A 24,339-nucleotide genomic window follows, 5' to 3' on the forward strand; every position below is an offset into this window, starting at 1 on the left:
GGTCCACACAAAGGCACAACAAACATGATTTTTTTTCACTGAATAATAAACGTGAGAAGCTTAAAAATATATAAACAACTGCTTCTAAAGGTCACTTTGTTGATAGCTTTTTAGCGACTGGCTTATTAAAGATTATTAACACTCTAGCACTTCTTTTAGCAGCAATATTATCTTAGGATATTAGCCATCAGAAAAATGAAATTTAACAAAAGCATCTGCTTATACAAATCAATTTTGCCACTGACACATGCAATTTACATACTATTGAAATCAAAACCTGTCCTTACAGCAATAAACGTTTTATCCAGGCATTCACATTTAAACAACAAACTCTTTGGAATGAACTTACAGATATACATAAAAGCATTTGCCTAATTTCCTGTTCATAAGTCACTGCTTGACATTGTTTCTTCTTGACATCCTTGACATGCTATGTTCATGATTTTGAATGGAGACACATCTATCAGCACTTTTACATCCATGAATTGAGTATAGAGCTTTATAAATAAGGTCAATGATCAGGACAAAGAGAAAGGGAGCTTCATTAATCTGACGTATGCAGGGCCTATCAAGCTTTATCAATTAGCTATCTTGCATCAGAATGTAAGACAAGCTTATTTGAGGTGCATCCTTGCTCAACAATTTTGAACCCTATAAAATGTGCCTCTCCAATAGTTTTACACTGCAAAATTTACAAACAGGGTCAGTGATTCAGCACAATGAAGGGGAGACAATAGAAAAACATATTTATAAGCAAATTGATTATGTTTATTGTTGCAACTCCAACAGAAACTTTTACTTTGAAACCAAAATTATTCTATCAATTTTCCATAGTGGGCTAACTACTATTCTATTGCCCTTTATCTAGTAAACAACATTAATACACTATACATGTAAGCTCTTCTGGACACCGTTTGAAGATCATTATGGTATTTTGATCCTCACCCACCGGTTGTACCAAATCCTCAATAAGGAGTGGAGTACAAGATATTGAATATTGTAGCAAATATTTCGTTATGCTGAATTTAAGACCATTTTTGTAATTAAACATTATATGGACTTGCGCCCAAAAGCAAACCAATAATAGTTGGAAAAATTTTACAAAAATGGGCACGATTCAGATTAATCTGCAATTCAAGATCACTTAAAATAAGAGTTTGATATTCTGTTGAATTGGATAACAATATGGAAAAAGGAAGGTTGGACTAGAGCTCTTAATCAACAATTCAACTATTGCACACACAGCAGGACATAACAGTGGTATAAATGGGTTATATAAAAGCTAAAGCTGGTTATGCGTGCTCAATTTGCCTGAAGGGATCGCCCAGTTAGATATATGCTAAAGATGATTATGGAATTTATAAATTTACACGTTACCCAATCCAAGATGATTGAAAACATAGATAACCACATGGTAGGAGGATCCATCGTAGACCCCAAAGTTTTGGGACTAAGGCTTTGTTATTGTTGTATAATTACATGGTAGGAAGATGTTGAGAAATTTTTATAGTAATAATATAGAAATCACTAATGATAGTTACACATTTATAGTATTTATTTCTTAGGAAATATGAAAAGGCTAATAGAAAAGCACCTCATAAGAAAAGAAGACAAGAATATATAGTTACCTGTACTAGATAATCTATGCAATACCTGCACCCCGAGTTTATAAGTGGCAGACCGTGCATGAACTCCACAAATAGTATGGGCAATTGGGCTGCAAAAGGAAGATTTGATTACTAAAATACAAAGATCTTTATGAACAGCCACCATAAATACATGCTCAAGATACTCAAAATCCAGAGAAAAAAATGCAAACCATCAACGTAAACAGAATGATGGGGAGAAAACAGAGTACACTAAGGCTATAAAGAATGAAATTGGATGCCATGTTACAGATCATCATCACTATAAAACTCACCCTCATAGTATACAACATCATTCTCCATGCGTAAAACTTCAAACATGGGTTGTGGTACCAGCTTAATGAGCCTTGTCAGTGATCTAAATCATGAGTGACAAACATACCAACAAATTAATCGAGAGAAAGATAGAAGAAACTGAACCCAATGAGGCATTAGATCAATATTTGTAGGAAAAATTTGGGGCAATAGTAATATGTACAAAGGGAAGAATTACTTCTTTGGTAGCTCAGAATCCTTTCTCATATGTCAAGTGCTCGCCCTCAGAGCTCCCTTGTAAAGTAAGTGGGTTTTGTTTGGTCGGATACAGGTGCTATTCATGGTAAAAAAAAAAAACATCAATTAATAGTAACAACACCACCACAGAGAGAAAGAAAAGGCAGGAAGAGTTCTGGACAAACATAATTTGCCTAAAACAGAGGAGGGGGAGGAAGAGAGAAGATTACTTCTGTTTGTCTTGTGCTTTGAAATGACCTCTATCTTGAAGGAAATAAACCAAACTATGGAAAGAACTCCTTTAGTGTGGCATGACTGACATGAGACAGCTAAGAAGTCCCAATAAAACAATAAGAAATTAAGTTCACTTCCACGAATGTTGTTCTAGATAAAGATATTTTGTGCTTGTTACCTAATCCAACTAATGAAGCCAATGTATTCATAATATCTTCATCCCTACTGCCAGTTGTTTCTCTTCCATGCTATGAAACACCTCTGGCTCTGAGACAAAGAACGAGCATAAGATATTGACTTACAAACTTGATAAATACCAAATACCCAACCCTATAACATTAGGACTAGATGATTAGCATAGATTTGAGCTATGAGAGCTTCCTTCTTTCTTCTTAAAAAAATTGTTACTTGAAAAAAAAAAAAAAAATTGTTTCATAGACAAGGTTACATAAAGGTGTTAGTAATAAATTGCCCAGTTTACTTTTCATTTATTATTAAACAAGATGGACTATTATAGAAACCAGCATTCCAGGTTAAACTTGTTTCTGCTGCATCGCAGAAGTGATCCATTTGTACACAGAGCCTTCTGTGTGATGTTTAGATTGGATGAGGCAGAAAGAGAATGGAACTTTTTTGCAAGACGTTCTTGAATGAGACAAAACATTCCAGGTTGGAAATAGGAGTTAACTACTAAAGAGAACCAGCATCCCAAATTAAGCTTGTTTTTTCTGCATCTACCAATTAATGAAATTTTGAATATATACTTGTAATCAAAGGAAAATATGAATGTATTTCAAATCATGAAGGAACTTACATAGAATGGTATCTAAGCATGTCTCCCATTAATAGGAGCTCGTATACCCTGCCATTGCCCCACAAATGGTTGTGCACTAGGGGGATTTAACACACATTATCCGATGCATTGCTTGGAACAGCATGTACATGGGATCTGCAACACAAGCAAAAGAAGTCTTATTTTTGTCCATCAGATTGTAGAAAAAATCACAAAAGAAACAAATGATATGAAGATAAAAATAAACTAACCTAAAAATTTAAGGCTAATAGCCATCTTCAATTTCATGAATTGATAATGAGCAGCAAAAAGGTTGTGATTACTTCAAAGAATTTCTCATGAACCCCTGCATAATTTTCCTACAATTAAATCATTGGTTCTTATGTTTTCATGTTGTATAAGGACTGAAAACTTCTAAGTGTTGCCAAATGGAAGCTAAGGACCCCAGTTCACCATGTTGTAGTGCAACTAAATTTACTATTAGTCAAAAGGGGTGCCTTAAATAGTTGAAATTATTTTATATGTCTTACCAGGACGGAAGGAAAAACAAAGTTAATTGTAGCCAAGTCTTAAAGTTAGAATTAGTTACTACACAAATACACCTCTTCGAGTATTTTCTTTACTAACATTCAAAGATGATCTCACAATTACCAGGCATGGCAAACAACACATTTAACACCAAAGGAAGACAATAAATCTTAGCACCCATACCTAAAATTTTGATATATCCAGACTCACATCCTGGAGTAGCTTATTTGCAAAAGAATCCTGCAGGTCTTTGGTGTTCATGCTTACAAAAAAGCTTTTTTCTTGCACTTTTTAGCTATTACTATAACCATGTATCCATTTTCTTTAATTTATTTCTTCAAATTGTCCTCCAGCTCCTTCAAGGTAAAAGGGTGACTCGGGAATCAAGCAACAGTCCAGATCAATATTAGCAAGAGTAGCTTACATTGCTATGAATCCTGCATGAAAATATCTCAACTATCAGATTTAGGTGAAGCTGATTTTAGGAACATTGTTTAAGAATATATGGAAGAGAAATAGGTCAGAAAGATATAAGAACATTAAATAGAAAGAAATAAGAACATTAAATAGAAAGAAATAAGAGCATTAGTGACAATACTAATAAAAATTGACCTAGGTTACCAGATAGCTGTGCCCCACTTAGCACCTTGGATTGACCAATGATGGTCATTTAAGGATTCTTGACATTTGTTCAAATATAAGTCAACATTTTAAAGAGAATAGAGGAAGAAGTTACAACTGAAAGATTTAAATAATAAAAGAACATATTTTATAGTACCATTGATAGCCATCGAGGTTTTTGACTTTTTTCATCATCCTTGACCAACACATCTTTCTTTTGGACTAGGTTTGATCTGGTTTCTGCTCAATAGTAGGCAGACTTGTAACTAGCAAATCACCAACCAAGGCAATCTCACTCCCATACTCCATAAAAACTTCCCTACAAGTTCAACCTCCTCTCTAGTAAAATATCACCCCCCATGTAGTGCAGGGCGTAAGTGTTGTAAAATTTGAGAAGTAGGAAGGTGCTATAGACAGTCTCATAAGTTCATTGCAGTTGGACACACAGTAACTCTGGTAGGAGCTGGGAAGTCGGTGCTATAATTTTGAAAGTAATCTGCTGCTCTCTATTGTGGTTTTACCTGCTCTCAGTTATGCTAAAGTATTATATCATATGCTGAAGTCATTAAGTCTGAGGCAGGGAGGGTTTAGCTGTTTTAATTCTGAGGTGAGAATGAAGTTATGAAGCAAAAGAGAGAAGAAAGAACCAAACATCCACAAAAGAAAAGAGGCTTTTAAATTCCTCTTCTATATCTTCATATTTCATTATTCTCCAACTACATGCCCAAAAAGAGAAGTTATATGTCAGATTAGTCTAATAAATACCCAAAATCAAGACAACTTGCAATACCCATATTGATATAATATTGAAACTTAAATGAATAATATGAAAAATCAAATTTAATCAAAATATAAATGATATAATATTAATCTACACTACAATAGCTGCTACATCATTCTCCATTCTTCTTCTTCTTCTTCTTCTTCTTTCCTCTGTCTCTTCCTCTATCTCTTCATTGCTCTTAAAAAATAGATACAAAGCACAAAGGTGGGTCTTCTTCTTCAATGCATTCTTCACCTCACCTAAATCTACCACATTTTTCAACCCTACTATTGCAAGTTTCCCTTGAATGTGGTTCAAATTTTCTGATTCTGCCAATTTACATATTTCATCACCCTCACTGCCTACACCTACTGGGAAGTAACTTAATGTTCTAAGACAAATTAATCTCCCAATTCCTTTTGGAAACAATTTTATTCCAATTTCATCAAAATCATCATCAAACAGGCAATTTCTCAAGTTCATCATCTTAAATTAATTAGTTTACCCACCCCCTGAGGTAATTTCTCAAGTTCACTACACTCGGTAACATCCAAACTTTGTAAATTACATATACTTTCTGGCAATTCTTTAAAATCAAAGCAAGATAACTTGAGGTATCTTAAATGTATCAATTTTTCCACCTTATTAATTAGAAGTTCCGGAATGAATTCACCTTTCAAATATAAGGAATGTAGACATGTCAAATGGTCGAATAACTTGGGTTGGACAGTCTCAGAAGAAGATAAAATATTCAAATTGAGTTCAGTACACTACCACTGCAACTGTAAGCCCAAACCTGCTAATTTCCTGCATGAAACAGGGCTTTATTAAAACCACGTGCTATGACTAGCAATTATTCCCGTCTCTATTTTATAATGATCATTTCCATCTCAAGGATAGAGCACAAACCCTAAGAGTGGCAAGGGAGGGTTTGATCCTTCTGGTTCTGAAGAAATAGTCAAAGAAATCCTAGAAAAAGGAGAGTTAACAAAGGCTTTAGATCCCTCCTCTCTCTCTCTCTCTATCCTTCAAAAACACTCCACTTGTATCTAAAATTCATGATCCCTAACACAAACACACAAAAATTCAATAAAACCAATCAATGAAATGCTAATATATTTTTAACAACTATAATCATTAATCTAAACACAATTGGATTCAAAAAATTGATCCAAGATAAAAATATTAACGCTAACCAGAAATGATAGGCACAAAGTAGCAATAAACACGGATTGAAAATGATGATCATGCAAAGTAATCAAGGAATTTCACCTCATCATTCGTCTTTAAAGTCTCTGTCCACTTCAACACCTTCCTTTTACTACCCTGTCCCATAAGATGTATCTGTCTTCTTCAGTGTATGACAATCATCCTGTACTGTTCAGCTCAGCCAATCACCTACGTTTGACCAAGTTTTCATCTTCACAATCCTACTTAGGTTACAAGCAGTTCCCCCTTTACTTCATGTTGAACATCTTTCCTGATAGGCACCCCACCAGACCAACTTGTTAAACAAACCATATTACAATTAATCAAATACTAATTTTCTACAAACTATTCTCAATGCCTTGCTTTTATATTATTTTTAGCTCAGGATAATGGGTGTAGAGATTTTCCATTAACTTTTTTTTTTTTTTTTTAAATCTTCACCCAAAAACAACTTTTATATCATTGCTTAAGCCTTGCTCTTACCATGTTCTTCCCAATGCACCAAAATCATTATTTCACAAATCATGAAGAAAAAAAAAATTCAATCTGCCAAATCGATGGTTCTTAAGTTTGCAACTTGTATAGAGGCTTTATATTCTCTATTCAAGAACATCTTATATTAGGAAAAAACATGGAAAGAGTTTCATAAACAAAGGCTTTATATCTCTCTTTGTTCTCGCCATCATCATTCAAAAAAACTCTACTTGTAGCTAAAAATTAATGATCCCACACATGCCCACACAAAAATTTAATGAAATCAATCAATTAAAAGTTAATATATTTTAATGAGTATAATCATTGATCTAAACACACAATGGAATTAGACCAATTAATCCAAGATAGACATATTAAAGGTAACTAGAAATAAGAGACATAAAGTTGCAATATAAACATAGATTTAATGGTAATGTTCAAGCAATTTAAAAGGGAATCTGACCTCCTCCTTCATTGTCTTCAAACTTTTTGTCTTCTTCAACACTCTGCTCTTACTACCCGGTCTCATAAAAATGTATCTGTTTTCTTCAGTGCATGTCATCTACCACGTACTGTCCAGATTCCCAAATTCCCTTCATCAATGTTTAATTCCACCACTTGTTCATCCGCCTCAAACCCAGCCCCATCATCTTCCTCACGATTACTGTCCTCAATCTTGTCCACCTCAACCACATCATCATGCATCTACATACATGTCCAAAAGAAAAGCATACCAGCTATGTCAGATTAGTATAAATAACCCAAAATGAACAAAGCCCACAATAACCCATATTATAATAATATTAAACAAAAAAATGAACAAGAAAAATAAAATATAATAGAACTGAGAGATTAGAGCAACAAGGATCACAACCCAAACAAATAGAATGATTTGGTGGCGATAGTGTGTTTGTGATATTGGGAAAATTTATCAAGGGACGTGGTTGGTATTATTAATTAATTGTTTTTGATGGGATAAATATAAAAGTTAAGTTAATTGCGTCTATTTGATAGGATAGTTTTGCAAGAAAAGAAGAGTTACCTCCGAATCAATGCTCTCTGGAAGTTGATCGTCTCTTTGCACATATTCATAATCAAATCTGATGTTTGGAATGTGAGAAATGTTGGGCCAGTAATCTCCTCTCCCTCTTTCGCAACGCTGCTCAAGAATTGGACTTCCACTTATCTCTAATTTCTTCAATGGAGTATTACGCAGGTAGTCTGGCAGAGACTTTAGCTTGGGGCATTCATCAAATTTCAAGGAATGAAGAAGTGGCATTATTTGAATTTTTGGAGTATTATTAGTAACAAAAGCATTAGCACTATTATCTTTTTCTTCTTCTTCTTCTATTGTTCCTCCCATCCCACTCCATTCTTCCCACTCTTTCAAATATCTAAATTCGAGAGATTTAAGGTTTGGGAATATGATGATGTCTTTGGATGATTCTGATAATTCTTCTTCTTCTATGTCTATTCCCAAAACTTCATCTCCCACCTTTCGAATCATAGAATTGTACTCTATCCATAATTCTTCGAGCAACGGCAGCTTCCCCAAAGGAGGCAACTGCTCTAGGTTTGGGCAAAATTCGATCATAAGGCTTTTCAAATAGGTCAATTTGGACATCATCCAATTAGGATACATTGTGGTGCCCGTATAATAATAAATATGTAAAGATTCCAAGCGGGGAGGTGGCTCTAAGGCATTTAGAATGGCTACATCTTTCTCCATTTTTCTTCTTCTTTCTTCCTCTGTCTCTTCCTCTTCCTCCTCTTTCTTTTTCTTTGTCTCTTCCTCTTCCTCCTCTTCCTTTTCAAATTTGCTATGAAATTCCTCAAATGTGTTAAAAAGTAGCCACAAATCACGGAGGTGGTTCTTCTTCTTCAATGTATTCTCGATCGCACCAAAATCTACCACATTACTCAACCCGTATATTTGAAGTTTCCCTTGAATGTGGTTCAAATGTTCTAATTCTCCCAGTTCACATATTTCTTTGCCCTTACCACCTACAGGAAAGCATGTTAATGTTTTAAGACAAGTTAATCTCTCAATTCCCTTCGGAAATGATTCTATTCCAACTCCTCTATCAGAAAACAGGAGGTGTCTTAAATTAATTAGTTTACCTATCCCCTGGGGTAATTTCTTAAGTTCCCTACACTCACTAACATCCAAACTTTGTAAATTACATAAATTACATATACTTTCAGGCAATTTAAAATTATAGTAGCATGATAACTTGAGATATCTTAAATGTATCAATTTTTCCACCTCATTTGGAAGTTCTAGAGTGGATTGACTCAAATGTAGTGTACGTAGACATGCCAAATTGTCGAATAACTTGGGTTGGACAATCTGAGAAGACATATAAACTAAATTGAGAAAGCGTAGATTTTTCGCTTCATAGATAGACTCAGGAAATATTTCTTTAACTCTTAATGACAATTGTCGAGCCCTTTTAAAGTTTATATTAACCTCTCCATCACCTTTGATTGTCAAGCATACATCTTTTGTCATTGACTGTGCAAAGTCATGCACAATATCATGCATTTTGCAACTTTCAATTCTACCATTATTCTTATCTTTCTCAAAATCTTGGAAAAAAGAACACATGGCTAATTTTTTAAAGTACTCTTCTGCTACGTCTTCCATCTCCATATTTCCTTTTGAGTTGATATATCCTTGTGCCATCCAATGGATGATTAACTCAAGTCTATTGAATTGATGATCTTTCTCGAAGGCAACACAATATAAGAAACATTGTTTCTCTGATAATGACAATTCATTATAACTCAACAACAATGGTCCCAAAAGACCTTTTTCAATATCTTCTACTTCCCACAAATTATTGTACAAAACCCTCTCCCACTCTTCTTTACTTCTCTTGCCACGCATGTGACTACCGAGAGTCTTTACAGCTAGTGGCAAGCCTTTGCACTTATTTGCTAGTTTTTTGCCTAACTCTTCTAGATCCCTACGTTGATGTAGATCTTTGTTAGAAAATGCTATTTTACTGAACATCAACCAACAATCATCGAGTGACAATACCCCCAAATTGATCGTGTGGGAACTCTCCATCATCTCTGCAACACTGTTTTTTCGTGTGGTGACTAGAATTCTACTACCTTGGGCACCACATTTGAGTACCTTTCTAAATGACTCCCACTTTGTGAAGTTATCGGTCCACACATCATCTAGGACAAGAAAGAATTTCTTCTTCCCAATTAAATTATTTATTTCACGTAATAGAGTTTGAAATTCAGTTACTTTATTGAGGGATTCGTGTTTAGGGTCAACCTCCTGAACGATTGCTTTGGCAACCTTGCACTGATCAAATGGATCAGAGACACAAATCCATATTTTTAATTCAAAATGGACTTGTATCTCAGAATGATTGTAGGCTAGTTGGGCAAGAGTGGATTTTCCTATACCGCCCATGCCCACTAAGGAGATGATATGAGGATTTCTTTCTTCCTGACCACCCACACCTAACAGGTTGCTCAACAGCTCATCCCTATAGTTATCACGACCAATTATATCGGACACATCCACAAAGGACGTGGTTGTTGGTCGCTCAACTTCTACATGTGAATGCCTAGTCAAGTCAAACCCATACTTCACTTTGTCTCCGAGAATGTCATCTAATGTTTGTTTCAGGTTTTCTATCATGTGACCAATCTCATGACGCAGAGAAAGGTTATCTACTTGACCAAAACAACATGACAGAGAGGGGAAGAATGAGCATGGTACCTTCTTCTTCTTCAGGGCAGCAGCTCTTTCTTCTTCTTTTTGAATTTCTGATTTGATCCTTGCAGTGTCCCACTTGTCCAACACGTCATCCATCATGTAGTACACGTCTCTGAGCTGATCTAACCAAAGCTTCACAGCTGCGTCCGTGCTTTGTCTCTTCTCAACATCATTGAGCATCGCCTGGACAATTCTGAAACTGTCAGAAAACTTTTGGATTTCTTCATCAACGCCAACAATCAAGTTTATCTGTTGTTGAGCCTGCTGAACAGCGATTGAACCCAACTGCTTCAAGAGATCAGTAGCTAGTGACAGTAGTGCATCAGCCATAGTTAATGGAGACCGGAAGTTATAAGTTGAGAATACAATAAAGAAACAGAAAGCGAATGACAAAAATAAGGAGCAAAGTGAGAAATAGATTACGCAATAGCAGGTGTGCTTGTGCTTCTTCACTCCTACTATTCGGCTTTTATAACGAACTAGCAGTCTCAGTGAATAATGAAAACATTTAATTTTTATTTATTAAGATTTTTTTTTTTTTAGGGGGTTTATTTATTAAGATAATTGCTGTGTTTACTGAGGATATGATATATGGTATGGTAACATCGTAAGTCATCTTAAATATTATTATTGGTCTTTATTTATTCGAGTAAAAAGAAAATATCGGTCATTAAGTATTGCACTTGATTTTTTTTTTTTTCTTTTTTGATAATCAAAAATTTTACTATAATAGTTTACTAAAAAATGTGCTAAGAAATCTTAAGAATATGTGGGCCATGAAGTATTCCAATGTGATGGTAATATCCATATCAATTTTAATTAGAATTTATATTTTAGTGTGTATTGTGGAATGAGGATGGCTCATCATGTTCATAGACTCATAGGTTCCAACTTCCAACCAGTCCATATTCTGCTGAACGAAACCGTTGCCACTTAAAAAAAAAAAAAAGTGTTGTTGGTCCACACAAGATCGAACAGGGAAGCAGGAGCAACAACACTTCAATTTTAGTTGCACTAGCCATTCAAGCTATATGATGTTTTTTTTACAGGTCCACACAAAATAGCTACAAAAAAAAAAAAAAAAAAAAAAAAAAAAATTAGAACACAAAAAGATTTAGCAATTTTTTTCCTGGTAACCAAACGGAAACAAAAAATAATAATAATAAATAAAGAAAAAAGAACAAACCCAGAATGAGTTAGGTTGGTGTCAGGGGTGGCTTGATGTATTTGGGGGCCTAAGGCGAAAATTGGTTATCTTGTTTCATATATAAAATTACTATTAATCAACATGAATCACGTAGAATTTTTCTAAAAAAAAAGTTTATAAACACAAAAAATTGACAAAACTTTTTACATTTGTTGATGTGGCAGATTAATAGTAGTGAGTAAAAGAGTGATATCAGTGGTAAATCTAGTTGAAAACTAGTAAAAGTTTGCTAACTTGACTATTGTGAAAAATGTTGTGAATTTTTTTGTGAATTGCTTTCTTTCTTTTCTTTTTTCTTTTAGAAGTGCTACATTCGTAATATTTTTCATGACAAATCTTAAGTGTTAAGTTACTTCTTGTTTTCTAGTTGAACCTACCACTAAAATTATTTTTTTGCTATCAATAACAACCTTTAACAATATGCTATTAAATTTTTTGGAAAAATATTGTGAACATAGCATTTTTTTATCATTTTTATTTGTTTTTCATTTGATAAGAAAATATTATTTTATTTATTGGTTAATATTTTGGTTTAATTAATACTATGGTTAAAATTTAGGGGCCTTTTTTTCACATGGGGCCTTAGACGGCCGCATCAATGGCTTATACCATTGAGCCGGCCCTAGTTGGTGTCTTTGTGTTTAGTCCAATCCAATGGCTTTGATGGGGACAACTCTCAGATTGTTGAAGTGGAATTTTTAATATATTTATTGAATTTTTTATAATTATTTTATTTGCCACATCAATATTAAATGTGCCAAATTTGCATATCGTTTGCCACATAAGCATTTTATTTTAGTGAGTTAACAATATGGACCAAATTAACTACAAATTGAAAATAGCATAAATTAAATTGATTACTACCAAAATATAGGGACTAAATTGACTTTAATCTTAAAATATGAGGACTAAAATAGTATTTTCGTCAAAAATAAAAATGGAACCGGAGGAGGTTTTAAGGTTTGTTACGAAGATTATCAGTGTGGGGCCCAATAATTTAAGGGCTAGGCCCAGTTGCTCCTGGAAAATCCGAAGGCCCAAGCTCTACAATACAGAGCACAAAACAGTTTTAGGAGGCAGCCGAGGACAGTTCAGTCCTCGGCAGATCCAGAATCCCACCGGAAAAGAGGGGTAAAACTGGTATAGGGCCAAACTAAAAAGGGAATCTAAGAATATCCGGGAAAGCTGCTCTCATTGCCATTTAATGCCCTGCCCCTGACAGAGCCGTATTCTTCAGCTTTATCAACCATCCCCAACAATTATGGGATGGGACTGATGGGACAAATGTCAGTCTCGTAAAGGTTGACCCTACACGTGGACGAAGGACAGCGAACACAGACTAGTATAAAAGAAGAAGCAAGTGAGTCTGGTGGGAGGGATCCCATCTCCAGAAAAAAGGGCTCCATGGGTGAAAAAACCCTAATAACACATGCAGATCATAAAAAAGACCCGCCGTCGGGTAACCAGGAAAAACCGCAATGGTCTTCGGGTCAAGTCCGAGGAGCCCAATCCCATAGGATGCGACGCCACAGAGTTTAAATATTCAAGCCCAACTCCTTTTTCTACAGGACTTCCTCTAAAATTAGGACCAGAACATCGCCCTGTGACCAAACCCAAGCTTTTCTAGCCCACTCTCTACAAATCATATTGTGAGGGATCTTTCGTGTGCGAGCCCAACAACATTGTTGGGCCACAAAGGAATCGTGTCCTTACAATTGGCGCCGTCTGTGGGAAAGCTTGCGCGTTGGCGCAGGTGGCGGTGGAATCAAATCTTTGGCAAGCAGAAATTTCTGTGGTCTCCTCCATCTCCGGCGACATATAGTTGTTGCTCCGACGAAAACTTCTGCTAGGGGCTACGCCTCGCAGTACTAAGGGCGCGGGCATCTCTAGGGGCTTCCAGCCTCAAGCCAACTTTCCCCGCCTTGGTGTAGGGGCTTATGGTTGAAAAAATAAACCAAGTAAAAAAAAAAGAGCAAAATCATAAGTTTTGGACAGAACCAAGGCCTTGCATGGTCCACGGACTCAAGCCTATGGGGAAACCAAGTACAAAAAGGAAATCTTATAAGTTTTGGACAGAACCAAGGCCTTGCATGGTCCTCGAACTCAAGCCTATGGGGAAACCAAGTACAAAAAGGAAATCTTATAAGTTTTGGACAGAACCAAGGCCTTGCATGGTCCTCGGACTCAAGCCTATGGGGAAACCAAGTACAAAAAAAAAATCTTATAAGTTTTGGACAGAACCAAGGCCTTGCATGGTCCTCGGACTCAAGCCTATGGGGAAACCAAGTACAAAAAGGAAATCTTATAAGTTTTGGACAGAACCAAGGCCTTGCATGGTCCTCGGACTCAAGCCTATGGGGAAACCAAGTACAAAAAGAAATCTTATAAGTTTTGGACAGAACCAAGGCCTTGCATGGTCCTCGGACTCAAGCCTATGGGGAAACCAAGTACAAAAAGAAATCTTATAAGTTTTGGACAGAACCAAGGCCTTGCATGGTCCTCGGACTCAAGCCTATGGGGAAACCAAGTACAAAAAGGAAATCTTATAAGTTTTGGACAGAACCAAGGCCTTGCATGGTCCTCGAACCCAAGCCTATGGGGAAACCAACTATCTTAAAAAAAAACTATGGCACATAAACCTCAGAATCCATCCGAAGATAACTCCTCGTTAACAGTTGGGTTAATCCCTTAATTGCACGGATTCCCCGGTCTACCCTCGGATCCCCAGTACCAAAGGGTTTGATGCGATACGATGCAATTCATTACCCAAAAACACAATCAAAGTCCCTCGCTACTCGGCTACCCTCTCGGACGTATTATTTAGAGTTGATCGTTCTCGGACATTGGTCTAGCATGCATCGCGCAGCACTCAGCGCTTATCCCGGTTAGTTCCAAGAGTTTAATTTATTGAGGATTACCATTGTTATACTTGATAATATTTGTGAGTTTAAACCAGTAGGAATCTATGTTAAGGCATTTTTCTGCCCGGAATATCATTAAGGGCAAGCTTACATTGAATACTCATGCACAAAGTAGTTGTTGCAGAGAAGAAAAGTATGTATAAAGAAATAAACACATCTCTTATTAAGACAAAGGAACAGTACAGTGTACAATGAAAAGCTGAAACAAGCTTACACTAAAGCTAACTACGTAAGTAAAGGGAAATACACGAGAGTGAAGATAAAGCCGAGGAGGTAGCACAGAGGAGAGGTTGGCTACTGCTCCGAGACCTTATTCCTCCTCAATGCTTTTGCACGCCCATAACTCAGGCGGCAAAAGAACCCAACTTGAGCCTCACACCGCTGAGGGAAAGGCGCAGGGAGCCGGAAGTTGAGGAGCCTTCACCCAAAAATTTGCCTGCAACAAGGCAGAGGCGCTGGTGGCGGAGAATCTTTCTTCTGACACGCCAAGATTCTGGCATGAACAGAACCTGCTTCGGATTTTGACTGAAAGAGGGAGGAACACCCCTTCCCCTCTGTCGAAACGGAGTGTTCCCTTGAATTTATGCCTCCTTTGCCCGTACCTCACTACTTTGAGTCTCAGGAGGACACGGCGCCTCAGTGGCGGAGAGAATTCCTTTTCCCCAACCCTTGCCTCAAGCATGATGTACTAAGGAAGGAAACTAAAGGATTTGTGCGTGGATAAAGCAACTTTCTCTCCTATTTATGTTAAAAGATAAGGCGGTGGCATTTAATTCACGCAGCGTCCCAAGGAACGCTACAGACAAAAATGTCTCTGGCTCGATTCCCAACGTCGTCTGCAACCCTGAGGTTAAAGGAGTCTCGAGAAGGCGCACCTCGAACACTGGGACGCCAAAAAGTACCACGTAATCAAAGACTACGGAAATGCCTCTTAATTTGTGGGCCTAGTAAATTCGCGGCCCAGGCCCGTTCAGCATGGAGGCCCACGGACTACGGCCCACGCCGAGGAATAACCGTTGTCGAGGACAACCTCCTGCTCGGCAACTTGTGAGATACCTGAGGAAAAGGGATAAACTGAACCAAGGCCTTGTATGGTCCTCGGACTCAAGCCTATAGGGAAACCAACTAAAAAAGAAAATTATTACAAGTTTTGGACAGAACCAAGGCCTTGTATGGTCCTCGGACTCAAGCCTATGGGGAAGCCAACTACAAAAAAATTATTATTACAAGTTTTGGGACAGAACTAAGGCCTTGTATGGTCCTCGGACCCAAGCCAATGGGACAAACCAACTACTTGGATAAGAAAAGGTTTGAATTTCATAAGATGGGCTACTTGATAAAAAATGTCAGGTTACTCCATCCACGGCTTAAACACCATAAAAGGTTAAGGCCAACAAAGGTGTAAGGACGGTGGTGGGACGCCCCAGTATTCAGTAGCCTAAGAGGGCTGTTCATTTGGCGGGTGATATGTCTTCAGATGGTTATTTCTCACACGGCATCAAGTCTTCGGTTCTCTCCTCGGCTAGCGTGGGTAAGTATTACTTTTCACTGGTCGGCCTTATTGTGCCAAGCACTTCTATTAAAGTTATGGAGTTATGGCGACATCTTTTTATTATTAAGTATTTTGGTCTTAGTCGTCATTGATTTAGATGCGATATTATTGAGCCGAGCAGCACTTGCAAATTTATAAAAACAAAGAGACATAATATGCGAAATGAAATAACAACAATTTTTTATTAATACGAAAAATTATTACAACGTACAAAGAGGGGCTCAAACAAGCCTATACAAAATGTGAACTGCCTAAGCAACAATAACATCCGTAGTACAGATATGTAAACAGTCAGGCGTCTTTTAAACTCGACTTCAAAGTCTCTCCAATCTCTGCCCCAATACTGCTCATGTTACGATAAGAACATTCTTTGGAAAAAGATGGAGGAGGAAATAGTAAGGAAGAAATCAATGAAGAAGATGGAGGAGATGAATGAGGAAGATGGAGGACATGAGTAAAGAAGGAGGAGAAGAAGAGAGAAGAGATGAAAAGAAAGAAAAGGAGCAAAAGAGGGAGAAGAGAAAGCACCAGAATGGATCTGGTGCTGGGAAGACTAGGAAAGAAAGGCGGAGAGGGCCACCAGTGAACGAAGAAAAGAAGAAGCAGAGACACTTAGTCCCTGCCTCGGTCCTGACTCCTAACACGCTGGGGCCATATTAGGTGAGCTCATAAGAGAGCGGTTGATTATGATGATGGGAGTTCTCGACTCAATCACGCCGAAAGTTGGACGTGATGAGTCCCTGCTTCGGATTTTGGCTGAAAGGAAGGTGAGACGAATCTTAAGTCTCCGCCAGCCTTGCCCTGACCGAGCCATTTCGAGCCTCATTAGAACACGGTGCTTTGAGGAGGGGTATGGTTCCTTCATCACTCGTTATGGTAAACGTATTCTGATTGGGTGTATAACAATGGGGTTAAGTGAACGCTAAGGGAGGCTAGGGGTTTCAGATCTCAGAAGGATGGAAGGGAGTCTGCACAAAAGTGATGGCCTCCTGCTTGCCTTCTTATAGGAAGGGCAAAACGAAGGGAATTAAATTCATTCAGGTTTCCAAAAAGAATCTGAAGAATAAAGGTGTGTCCGTTCCACTTCCCCACCTCATCAGATGAGCCGCCGAACGTAAATTAGCCTCGTAAAGGGAAGTCATTAAAGGCGCATCTTGGACAGCCAAACGACAGGAGTAGATTACGAGCGGATTAAAGGGAATACCTGGTAAACCGGCGAGTTTCCTGGACAGGTGAAAAACCGCCCACATTAATGCAGGGCTGAATTAAATAAGCCATACTGAAGGCCCGGGTTTACCAAAACCCTCCTTTCCAACCAAGAAGTCGGGTAGCAGGGTTTTGAGGGGCTATTGTGGGGCCCAATAATTTAAGGGCCAGGCCCAGTTGCTCCTGGAAAATCCGAAGGCCCAAGCTCTACAATACAGAGCACAAAACAGTTTTGGGAGGCAGCCGAGGACAGTTCAGTCCTCGGCAGATCCAGAATCCCACCGGAAAAGAGGGGTAAAACTGGTATAGGGCCAAACTAAAAAGGGAATCTAAGAATATCCGGGAAAGCTGCTCTCATTGCCATTTAATGCCCTGCCCCTGACAGAGCCGTATTCTTCAGCTTTATCAACCATCCCCAACAATTCTGGGATGGGACTGATGGGACAAATGTCAGTCTCGTAAAGGTTGACCCTACACGTGGACGAAGGACAGCGAACACAGGCTAGTATAAAAGAAGAAGCAAGTGAGTCTGGTGGGAGGGATCCCATCTCCAGAAAAAAGGGCTCCATGGGTGAAAACACCCTAATAACACATGCAGATCATAAAAAAGACCTGCCGTCGGGTAACCAGGAAAAACCGCAATGGTCCTCGGGTCAAGTCCGAGGAGCCCAATCCCATAGGATGCGACGCCACAGGGTTTAAATATTCAAGCCCAACTCCTTTTTCTACAGGACTTCCTCTAAAATTAGGACCAGAACATCGCCCCGTGACCAAACCCAAGCTTTTCTAGCCCACTCTCTACAAATCATATTGTGAGGGATCTTTCGTGTGCGAGCCCAACAACATTGTTGGGCCACAAAGGAATCGTGTCCTTACAATCAGCATTGCTTACTTTCTATATAGTATATTATGCTTCAAGTATTAGTGCTAACTTAAAAATTAAAAAAAAAAAAGAGACTTTTTGATTACTTTTTGCACTTTGAAAGAAAAAGCTCCATAGCATATTACGCTTTGTCCATGCTGATAAAAAATGTACATGTACGAATGTATACTACTTCTAAATAACAAGATTTAACAATTGATGAGTTTCAACACTACTAAATTGTTTACTTTTTGTCAATTTATTCAGTTTTGTAATTTTTAAAAATCAAATAGGCAAAAATATCAATTTGATTCTTACATTTTGGAATCATGATCAATTTGATCTTTATATTTTTATAACAATCAATTTGATCCCTCTTATTTTCAATTTAGAGTCAATTTGGTCCCTCTTGATTGCTTAACGGCTGTTTTCGGGCTCTTCTGTCAATAAAAATTGTTGTCTATCCAAAAATAAATAAATAAATAAATAATTGATGAGTTCCATTATTATGACATCTTTGGATTCCGGTACTAAAAGTAGTTGGCTGAAAATTGGTGTTTATATTAAAAAAAAGGAAAAAAATTAGATGAGTTGCATTATTAGGACAGCTTTGGATTCCTTTATTAAAAGTAGTGCTAGACTGCTAGTACTACTCAAGTCTGTAGATGAAAAAGCAAAAGTACCGACTAAAGTCTGTAGAGAGGCTCAAAGTAGTGCTAGACTGCTAGCAGTACTTTTTTTTTTTGGGATTAACTGCTAGCAGTACTATGGTCTGTAGAGGGGGTCAAAGTAATTGAGTGAAAAAAACTACAGTAAAAAAGCAAAAGTACCGACTAAAGTCTCTAAACTTTACTAAAAGGTTTTTTTTTTTTTAAATCTTTTTTTTAATTTTTATAAAGTCTTTTTACTGCTAAAGTTTGTAAAAAAAAAAAAAAAAAATCAATAGTTTAGAAGTAAAACTAGGAAAAATAAATTTTTTTAAAATTTTAGAAATTTTATTTATTTTTTTAATAAAAATTTAAGAACAAAAAAGTGAAATATTTTTAATAATTTAAAAATAATTTTTTTTAGAAAAATTTAGCAAAGAATATTTTTTTTGAAAAAATTTAGAAACCATATTTATATTTTAGCCAAACTTTTCTTTAGGCGGAAAGTTCCTCTTGGTATCAAATAACGGCAAGGTTCATCAACCGTGTACTATTAGAGTATTATCATTGAAGAATGTTAATGTCATATTTAAGGTCTTTTTTGCATTTCATAACAAAAAAAAACATTTGTATCAAAAAATACTATACCTCGTTATTGCAAAATTTTTTGTAATAGTGCTACAATAGTTTAGAATTGTACTGTAGTACTATGCTAAAAAAATATATATATATATATATTTTTTATTCCACCTCTTAGTTAAAAAAAAGTGATGATGTGAAAGAAATAATAAAGAAAGATTAAAAAAATAATATTTTAATAAAAAAAATAAAATAATAGAATTTTTAAATATATAATATATTATAAAATGATATAATATAATTGATAAAATAATTTTTTAAAAATGTAAAATAAAATAGAATGACATTTTTCAATGCCGATGCCCGTAGCGTAGGACTTGAGAGTGCTGTTCAGCCTGTTCTTTAGTCGGTACTTTTGCTTTTTGACTGTAGTTTTTTTCACTCAATTACTTTGACACTACTTTTGAGCCTCTCCGGACTTTAGTACTGCTAGCAGTCTAGCACTACTTTTGAGCCTCCACGGACTGAAAAACTCTATCGTGTTTCCGGCTTATGTTATTTCTCTCTCACAAAGCGATGAATCCCACAAATAACATGCACTTGAATCATGATATAACTTCTCCTACAGACTTTACTTTAGTCGGTACTTTTGCTTTTTTCCTCTAGTTTTTTTTTTTTTTTTTGGTAACCTCCTCTAGTTTTTTCACTATGAACGCGTTTGGATTCAGCGTAAAAACGCTGAATCCAGTGGTGCGTTTTCTGAAATTTTTTTTTTTTTTTTTGGTTTAGCCGCACATTTTGACTAAATCAACTGTGAACAGTGCATTCGTGCACTGTTCACAGACCTACAAATTCTACTTTTTAACAACTTTTTTATTAAAAATGGGTCCCACAATACTATTCACATATTTAAAAACTATTTTGCTACAGTGTTTTCAGTTTCAGTTTTTAATTTCAGCAAAAATAAACTCAATCCAAACGAATCCTATATTACTTTGAGCCTCTTTACAGACTATAGTAGTACTAGCAGTCTAGCACTACCACTAATAAAGGAATCCAAAGCTGTCCTAATAATGCAACTCATCAAAAAATTTTCTTTTTTTTAGATAAACACCAATTTCCATCCAACTACTTTTTTTTTTTTTTTTTTTTTGAGAATAGCCAACTACTTTTAATGTGGCTATTAACTGTAAACGATTATATTCATACTGTGGGGCCCAATAATTCATGGACCAGGCTCAGTTGCTCCTGGAAAATCCGAAGGCCCAATCCGAGGAGAGTTGTGGCCCAAGCTCTACAATGCAGAGCACAAAACAATTTTGGGAGGCAGCCGAGGACAGTTTAGTCCTCGGCAGATCCAGAATCCCACCGGAATAAAGGGGTAAAACTGGTATAGGGACGAATTTGTAAGGAGATCCAAAATACCTTGGGGAAGTTATCCTTACTACCCTTCCAGATAAGACCCAGCGCCTGACAGAGCCATACTCTGCAGCTTTATCAACCATCCCCAGCAATTCCGGGATTGGACTGATGGGACAAATGTCAGTGTTTGTAAAGATTGACCCTACACGTGGACGAAGGACAGCGAATGCAAGCTAGTATAAAATAAATAAGTAAGTAAATCTGGAGGAGAGTCCCATCCCACCTCCGAAAAAGAAAGACTACATGGGGGAAAACCTCTCAACAACACCGGACTTCACTGAAGAAAGTCCGTCGTTGGGTAGCCGGGATAAGGCCTCGATGATTCTCGGATCAACTCCGAGGAGTCCCATCCCACCTCCGAAAAAGAAAGACTACATGGGGGAAAACCTCTCAACAACACTGGACTTCACTGAAGAAAGTCCGTCGTTGGGTAGCCGGGATAAGGCCTCAAGAGGTCCTCGGATCAGCTCCGAGGAGTTCCACCCCACGGGGTACGACGCCTTAGGGCTTAAATGTTCACACCCAACTCCCTTTTTCTACATAAATTCCTCTAAAGCCATGACCGGGCATCGCCCCTTGACCAGTGGCTAGCTTTTCACGCCCACTCTCTACAAATCATATTGTGAGGGACCTTTATTGTGTGAGCCCAAAAATGTTAGTGGGCCGCAAAGGAATCGTGTCCTTACACATACCTTTAAAAGATAATTTAAAAGTACATATATAATAATTTTATGAAAATATTTCAACACTTAGAATGTGTTTGTTTTGGGTGAAAATCATTTTCAGAAATACTTTTTTGAAAATGCGGGTGTTTGGTTGATCCGGAAAATAGAATTTTTCGGAAATTGATTTCCGTTGACCCAAAAAAAAAGCTTTGACTACGGAAATGAATTTTTGTTCCTATTTTCACTTCAAATGAATTTCGGAGAGAGCGAGAGAGAGAGAGAGAGAGACCGAGCGCGCGAGAGGAAGAAGACCGAGCTCCAGTCCAGTCCGACGATCGCCGACGAACCCCAAGCTCCAGTCCAGTCCGACTGCGCCGTCGATCGCGATCGACGGCGCGGTCGTCGGACTAGAGCTTGCGAAGCACCGCGCCGTCGAACCCAGTCGATCGTTGATGATTTTTTTTCTGGGTTTTGTCCGTGTTTTTCTGGGTTTGTCTTTTTCTTCTTCTTTTCCAAACACCAGAAAATATTTTTTGGAAAATTTTTTGAAATGCAACCAAACATATGAAAACATTTTCCTTTCCGGAAAATAGCATTTCCGAAAAATGGAATATTTTCCGAAAATGCTTTTACACGAACCAAACACAGCCTTATTGAAGATTATTAATACCAACACTTCTTTCAGCTACAATACTATCTTAGGATATTAATGATGAGAAAAGTGAAATTTAAAATCATACTGCTTAAACAAATCAATTTTGCTACAAACACAAGCATCTGTTTGGATAGCAATGAATGTGATATCCTGTCATTCACCTTCAAATAGAAATTGGAAAAGAATAATTTACACTAACGAATACACATAAAGGCAATTGCTTAGTTTCTTGTTCATGTGTAAAATGGTATTTAAAAAACAAGTGTGCAGGTTGTTTCGTGGTATTTAAAAGATGAAAATCATGATTAACTAATTAGATGAGTGTGGCTTCTCATGAATGACAAATTAAAATTGAAGGACATCAATTTCTCAAGAACAAAACTGACAGGTCCCTGTCTAAATTTGCCACTAACCCAAACAAGTTACATACTTTAGAGACTACTTCACATATACTGTACATCGTTATAATATGAGCAAAGGCAGTAATGTAATATACAAATATACAAATATATTTGGGGAACAAAACCAGAAATCAAAAATCTTAAAAATAAGTACATCTTATTAAGATTCTAAATAAATCTAGGAAAATTTTAATAAGGTGTTTGTTAAGATTTCACATAATAGGTTGTGTTAATAAAAAAGACAAAAAGTTTTTAAAAAGAGTGCCAAAAATGATAAAAAAATTACTAAAAAATTATCAAAAAAAATCAAAAGCTGTAAAAAGCAAAATAAGATGTCCAAAAAAACTAGTGTTAACGGGCACCATCCCATAAATTTATTACCAAAATTCATCACCTACTATATTTTTTATAATCAAATTCATCACCAATAAATGATAACAAACAAATATAGATTTTAATCATTTTATAAATTAATAGAGGTTGGCTGTGCTACTAATGTCTTTATTCTAGAGGAGCTTTAAATAATCGAGTTAGACAAGTAGAGTCAAAACGCAAATGTACTATGCTTGATAGCTGTCATTGGGTGAAAATGAGTGACCAAGAAAACTCACTTTCAAGATTCTTAGGACCCGGATGAATTGTTATTGTTGTTGCTGACTGATTATCTCTGCAACTGCAACACAAAAAATTGACCGATGATGTGACCAGACTTCAAAAGTATGTAACAAAAGCCCACAACTTGACAAAGGATCTACCCCACAGGATGTTACCTGTTGTTGTATCGTAATTTGTAACTCATTGACGGTGATGGACCAATAATGAACCCAGTAGTATTCTTATCGCCTTGAGCTCAGTTATTATGACATCTTTGGATTCCAGTACTAAAAGTTGTTGGCTGAAAATTGGTGTTTATATTAAAAAAAAAAGGAAAAAAATTAGATGAGTTGCATTATTAGGACAGCTTTGGATTCCTTTATTAAAAGTAGTGCTAGACTGCTAGTACTACTAAAGTTTGTAGAGAGGCTCAAAGTAATATAGTGAAAAAATTAGAGTCAAAAAGCAAAAGTACCGACTTAAGTCTGTAGAGAAGCTCAAAAGTAGTGCTAGACTGCTAGCAGTACTAAAGTCTGTAGAGAGGGTCAAAGTAATTGAGTGAAAAAAACTACAGTCAAAAAGCAAAAGTACCGACTGAAGTCTCTAGACTCTCTAAACTTTATTAAAAAGGGTTTTTTTTTTTTTTTTTAATCTTTATAAAGTCTTTTTCCTGCTAAAGTTTGTATAAAAAAAATCAATAGTTTAGAAATAAAACTAGGAAAAATAAATTTTTTAATATTTTAGGAATAAAAAATTTTTAATTTTTTTAATAAAAATTTAAGAACAAAAAGTGAATATTTTTAATAGTTTAAGGATAAAAGAATTTTTTTTTTTTTAATTTAGCAAAGAAACAATTTTTTGGTAAAATTTAGAGACCAAATTTATATTTTAGCCAAACTTTTCTTTAGGCTGAAAGTTCCTCTTGGTATCAATAACGGCAAGGTTCATCAACAGTATATTATTAACATAATGGTCACTTCACATATATAAGTTATTGTGAATCAGGGGTATAATATAATTCCTATATATATAATTTAAATACTATTGATAGTCATTTTTATATTTTTTTAACTCTTTAAAAAATTTTGTAAGAAAATTATTAGGTATAAAATGTAAATTGTTATTT

At 36.4% G+C, this 24,339-nt stretch overlaps 1 protein-coding gene and 1 long non-coding RNA gene across 2 annotated transcripts; both read right to left on the reverse strand.

The window, feature by feature from the left end:
* Positions 1-264: 264 nt before the first annotated feature.
* Positions 265-7,849, reverse strand: LOC115989584. The gene is made up of 14 exons (XR_004092012.1): positions 7,803-7,849; positions 7,224-7,465; positions 6,350-6,557; positions 5,987-6,142; positions 5,751-5,884; positions 4,472-5,030; positions 3,877-4,130; positions 3,417-3,511; positions 3,187-3,321; positions 2,551-2,639; positions 2,125-2,467; positions 1,922-2,004; positions 1,629-1,717; positions 265-682 (listed from the first exon to the last, which is right to left on the reverse strand). It is a non-coding gene; the product is annotated as an uncharacterized LOC115989584 (long non-coding RNA).
* Positions 7,850-8,725: 876 nt separating this feature from the next.
* On the reverse strand, positions 8,726-10,832 carry LOC115991428 (putative disease resistance protein RGA3). The gene is made up of 2 exons (XM_031115119.1): positions 9,081-10,832; positions 8,726-8,764 (listed from the first exon to the last, which is right to left on the reverse strand). Exons 1-2 carry the CDS (start codon positions 10,830-10,832, stop codon positions 8,726-8,728), a joined length of 1,791 nt encoding a protein of 596 aa, XP_030970979.1.
* Between the last annotated feature and the right edge of the window lie 13,507 nt (positions 10,833-24,339).

Source organism: Quercus lobata, chromosome 5 (genome assembly GCF_001633185.2).
Source record: "Quercus lobata isolate SW786 chromosome 5, ValleyOak3.0 Primary Assembly, whole genome shotgun sequence".
Taxonomy (NCBI): domain Eukaryota; kingdom Viridiplantae; phylum Streptophyta; class Magnoliopsida; order Fagales; family Fagaceae; genus Quercus; species Quercus lobata.